The sequence below is a fragment of the Tetranychus urticae genome, chromosome 3 (genome assembly GCF_039701765.1).
Source record: "Tetranychus urticae isolate SD_2017Ah chromosome 3, NJAU_TeUrti_SD_1.0, whole genome shotgun sequence".
Classification (NCBI taxonomy): domain Eukaryota; kingdom Metazoa; phylum Arthropoda; class Arachnida; order Trombidiformes; family Tetranychidae; genus Tetranychus; species Tetranychus urticae.
The window spans coordinates 20,752,073-20,757,119 of record NC_142960.1 but is presented as its reverse complement, the minus strand read 5'-3'; the positions used below and the strand labels follow the sequence as shown (position 1 = coordinate 20,757,119).

At 32.0% G+C, this 5,047-nt stretch overlaps 2 protein-coding genes across 2 annotated transcripts; both read left to right on the top strand.

Annotated features, from left to right (window-relative positions):
* Window positions 1-1,437: 1,437 nt before the first annotated feature.
* Window positions 1,438-2,673, top strand: LOC107364978 (CAAX prenyl protease 2). Its single transcript, XM_015932439.3, has 2 exons — window positions 1,438-1,650; window positions 1,799-2,673. The coding sequence occupies exons 1-2, from the start codon at window positions 1,544-1,546 to the stop codon at window positions 2,496-2,498; spliced, it is 807 nt and encodes a 268-aa protein (XP_015787925.1). The 5' UTR covers window positions 1,438-1,543; the 3' UTR covers window positions 2,499-2,673.
* A 1,061-nt stretch (window positions 2,674-3,734) lies between these two features.
* LOC107364977 (CAAX prenyl protease 2) lies at window positions 3,735-4,938 on the top strand. The gene is made up of 2 exons (XM_015932438.3): window positions 3,735-3,972; window positions 4,061-4,938. Exons 1-2 carry the CDS (start codon window positions 3,860-3,862, stop codon window positions 4,758-4,760), a joined length of 813 nt encoding a protein of 270 aa, XP_015787924.1. The 5' UTR covers window positions 3,735-3,859; the 3' UTR covers window positions 4,761-4,938.
* The last annotated feature ends 109 nt before the right edge of the window (window positions 4,939-5,047 follow it).

Genomic DNA, 5,047 nt, shown 5'->3' with positions numbered 1-5,047 from the left:
GCAAAGTTTACCCTAAAATAAACAGGTTCACCAGATGACGCCTTTAACAGCAACAACATAATCGCGCCTAAATTGAAGACATGAAAATAGATTGTTAATTATGATCAGTTTATTGGTATTTATTTATGCCCTGAATAACTGTCAAAGGATAACTTGAATTTACTCGGTTAATAATTGTTTGTTATCAGCCACCTGATATTGTTCATTATTAATTATCTTTCATGAGACAAAGTGATGCAGAAAAATACAAATAAGCATAATCACTATGAACCAAAGAGGAGCTTTGCTATGAACTCTTCAATTTTTCCACATAAAGCTATCTAATCAATTAAAGATCATGATAATGACATTTTCATCATTTATTATCATCAACATTTGAACAATTTACAATGAAGAGTTGAAGTTATTTACAGCATTTGTAATAAAATGAAACTCATTTGAATCTGATGCCAAGATTATTACATTTATTAGACTATTGAATGTCATTGAAACAATCTGACTAGCTTTTCGATTTCCAAATCAAGTAAATTTTAATTGTAATTGTTATTTTATCCAACATTGATTTATCATGAACGGATTTTCAATGTTGGCACTGTCAAGTTAGATGCTGTTTTGATAAGATATTTTTATCCATTAGATCAACTTATGTCATTGTTTTCATTGATCAATCATTAACCACATTTTTTTCCTTGTTTTGATTAATATCTTGACACAATCAACCAACATGTCAATTCAAATTATTTCACTGAACTTGAGTCTCATAATTGGTTACCAAAACAATAGTTGGACTCAAGATTCTCATTAGTATTTCAATAGTCAGATTCACCAAACTCAATGATGGCAATCTTTCAATAACATTTTTCGGTCAAAATGGTTTCATTTGATTATCCCAATCAAATTGAGTGAGGTAAAGCAAATAATCATTAGTGATACATTAAATTTTGATTCAATTCAACAGCAGAATTTGACTCACCAAATTGATTAAAGTCTGATGGGTGGATGAATGTCTATCCCTGGATAATGTCAATATTTTATTTTGATATTTTCATTTTCCGTTGATGAACATGAATTAAAGGTAAGAGTTATACTCTTTGCTTTGGAGGGTTACTGACCGAACCAGTCTGCAATATTATAATAGCTAATGTTGCCTAACAATCTGACCACTGGATTTATTGTGAAAACTGATTTTTGTCGCAACTGATATGAACTTCAAACTAAACAGAGTCATCGGTTATCACTGTTTATCTTTGAATTTACCACTTTATCAGAAAACATTTACAAATCTATACTTCCAATCAAAATTGAAATTGCCGCAGCAAAATCAAGTGTAATCTAAATTTAAATTTCATTGGCTAAGAAATGGATTAAGAAATTGGCTAATCAAAAGAGTTGGGGTTATTTTAAACAAGAAAAGATTATCGTCTGATGCACTTTAACAAATGGTGTTTTTAGTGAAGCTTTTCATTTTTAATTTCCAACAATTTCAATTTTAAATTATTCTAGTGTTGACTTGATTTCAATTTTAATCACTTTTGCTCTAAACATGTTCAAGATGGTGGAACCTTACCCGCTACTAGCCGCTGGAATCGCCGTTGCTATCTCTGTGTTTACTATAACCCTTATATACGGTTTTTCATGGGGAATTCCCAGGTAAGTGTTTTCCCAATTCCCACCATGATAGACCCAACAATACTTGAATCGTTTTCCTAAATCTAGTTGATTACATTGTCCTAAACCAAAAACTTGAATGACCAAATTGTTTTAACTCGTTTTGTGTATTTCTTTTGTGTTTTAAAAGGCATACTACTACAGGAATCAGATTACGATTGTTTGGTATGGCCGGTTCAGCACTTCTTTCGACGTTATTTCTTCATTTAGGTGGTTTTATTACGGCTTGTGAACTGATTCCTAGCATTGAATACTCATTTGAGCTGTTCCTTGAAACTATGTTGCTTCCCCTTGGGATAACTATAATACTTTTAACTGGGCCTATTGTTGATCGAGCCATGAGCAAATCTGTTTTCACTGCACCTTCACACTATCAGGTTCACGAAAAGTTTCGCAGTTACATCGCTGCTCCAGTAATTGAGGAATATTTGTATCGATTTTTGCTGTCATCGCTATTGCTTAAAAGTTTCTCGGTTGAGTACACAATTTTGATACAAGCGATTCTTTTCTCGCTCAGCCATGCTCATCATCATTATATGGCACTGTTACGGAGTGGCTCATGTGACTGGTCTCAATTGGGCGTCCACACACTATCAACCTTCCTCTTTGGATTGTATTCCGGCTTTCTTTACGTTAGGTGTAAATCAATAGTCTGTTTGTCATTGATTCATGGCTTCTGTAACTGGATAAATGTACCTAGATTTAGTCGACTCTGGTCTAAATTCTATAAGACCTTTGCAACCTTTTTTGGCCTGATGTCTGCAACGGTTCTTTTATATTTTTTCGGAAATGATTACACTCGATATCGCGCTTTGATTCCATGTAAATAGTTCAATATCACACCATGAATTTTCATTATACCAGACGAAGCTTGTCGCAATATTTCTTACACTTATCAATAGCTTCACATTGACCTCTGACTTTTTAATTATTGATTTTTATAATGATCTATGACATTGAAACAATCTGAAACTTAATAAATTTAAATTAGTTGAAAAAACACAATACTGTTTGTAATTATTGAAATGATGAATTTACAATGAAGGACAGTTTTCAAATAATTTTTGTCCTTTTAACACAAGTTTTACCAATTTTGGTTTACCTTTGATAAATATTTTCACTAAATCGATCATCGATTGATCAATAAATCACGAAATTGTAATTTTAATAATTTTTTAAAAAATATTGCTTTGTGATGAAATTTGAAACGCGTTTTCAATGTTGGCGCTATCAAGTTTGCTAGATGCTATTTTGATAAGATATTTTTATCCGTTAGGATCTAATGATCAACTTAAGTCATTGTTTTCATTGGTCAATCATTAAGTTAACCACATTTTTTCCTTGTTTTGATTAATATCTTTATACAATCAACCAACATGTCAATTCAAATTATTTTACTGAACTTGAATCTCATAATTGGTTACCAAAACAATAGATGGACTGAAAATCCTGATTAGTAAATCGTCAGATTAAAGAAATTCGATGATGGCAATCTTTCAATAACATTTTTTGGTCAAAATGGTTTTATTTAATTATCCCAATCAAATTGATTGAGGTAAAGCAAATAATCATTAGTGATACGCTGAATTTTGATTCAATCCAAAAGCAGAATTTGACTCACCACTTGAGAATCAAAGTCTGATGGGTGGATGAATGTCTATCCCTGGATAATGTCAATATTTTATTTTGATGATTTCATTTTCCGTTAATGGACATGAATTAAAGGTAAGAGTTATACTCTTTGCTTTGGAGGGTTACTGACCGAACCAGTCTGCAATATTAGCTAATGTTGCCTAACAATCATCTGACCACTGGATTTATTGTGAAAATTGATTTTTGTCGCAACTGATATGAATTTCAACGTAAACAAAGTCAATGGTTATCACTGTTTATCTTTGAATTTACCACTTTATCAGAAAACATTTACAAATCTTTACTTCCAATCAAAATTGAAATTGCCGCAGCAAAATCAAGTGTAATCTAAATTTAAATTTCATTGGCTAAGAAATGGATTAAGAAATTGGCTAATCAAAAGAGTTGGGGTTATTTTAAACAAGAAAAGCTGATCGTCTGATGCACTTTAACAAATGGTGTTTTAGTTAAGCATTTCATTTTAATTTTCAACAATTTCAATTTTAAATTATTCTAGTGTGTTGACTTGATTTCAATTTTAATCACTTTTGCTCTAAACATGTTCGTGGGCAGAATAAGGACGTCTTGCTTTAACTTAACCGCTGTAATAGCCTTTAATATCGCTGTGTTTACTATAGTCCTTATATACGTTTTTTCATGTAGAACTCCCAGGTAAGTGTTTTCCCAATTGCCACCATGATATAATAGATCCAACAATACTTTACAACTCGTTTTGTGTATTTTTTTTGTTTTTTAAAAGGAATACTACTTTAGGAATCAATTTACGATTGTTTGGTATGTTCATGTCAGCACTTCTTTCGACTTTATTTCTTAAGTCTGCTGGTTTTATAACGGAAAAAGAACTTACTCCTAGTATTGAATACTCAATTCCACTGTTCCTTGAGACTATGGTGATTCCCCTTGGGATAACTTTAATGCTTTTCACTGGGCCTCTTGCTGATCGAGTCTTGAGCAGAACTCTTTTCACTGCACCTACACACTATCAGATAAAAGAAAAGTTTCGCAGTTACATCATTGGTCCAATAATTGAGGAATATTTGTATCGATTTTTGCTGACATCACTACTGATTAAATGTTACTCGGTTGAGTCCACAATTTTAATAACAGCGATTCTTTTCTCACTCAGCCATACTCATCATCATTATATGGCACTGTTACGGAGTGGCTCATGTGACTGGAGTGAATTGGGCGTCCATTCACTATCAACCTTCCTCTTTGGATTGTATTCCGGCCTTCTTTTCGTTAGGACTAAATCAATTGTCTGTTTGTCATTGATTCATGCCTTTTGTAACTGGATGAGTGTAGTTAGATATAGTCGACTCTGGACTAAAATTTATAAGCTCTTTGCAACCCTAATTGGCCTGATTTCTGGATTTACTCTTTTATATATTTTCACAAAGGATTACACTCAATATCGCGCTTTGATTTATTATGGATAGTTCAATATCACACCAATCATGAATTTTCATATACTTGACGAAGCTTTTCGCAAAATTTCTTACATTTATCATCAATAGCTTCACATCGAACTCTGACTTTTTAAGAACTGTGATAATGATCTATGACATTAAAACAATCTGAAACTTAATAAATTTAAATTAGTTGAAAAAAACACAATACTGTTTGTAATTATTGAAATGATGAATTTACAATGAAGGACAATTTTCAAATAATTTTTGTCCTTTTAACCTCGGAAGGGCAAGTTTTACCAATTTTGGTTAACCTT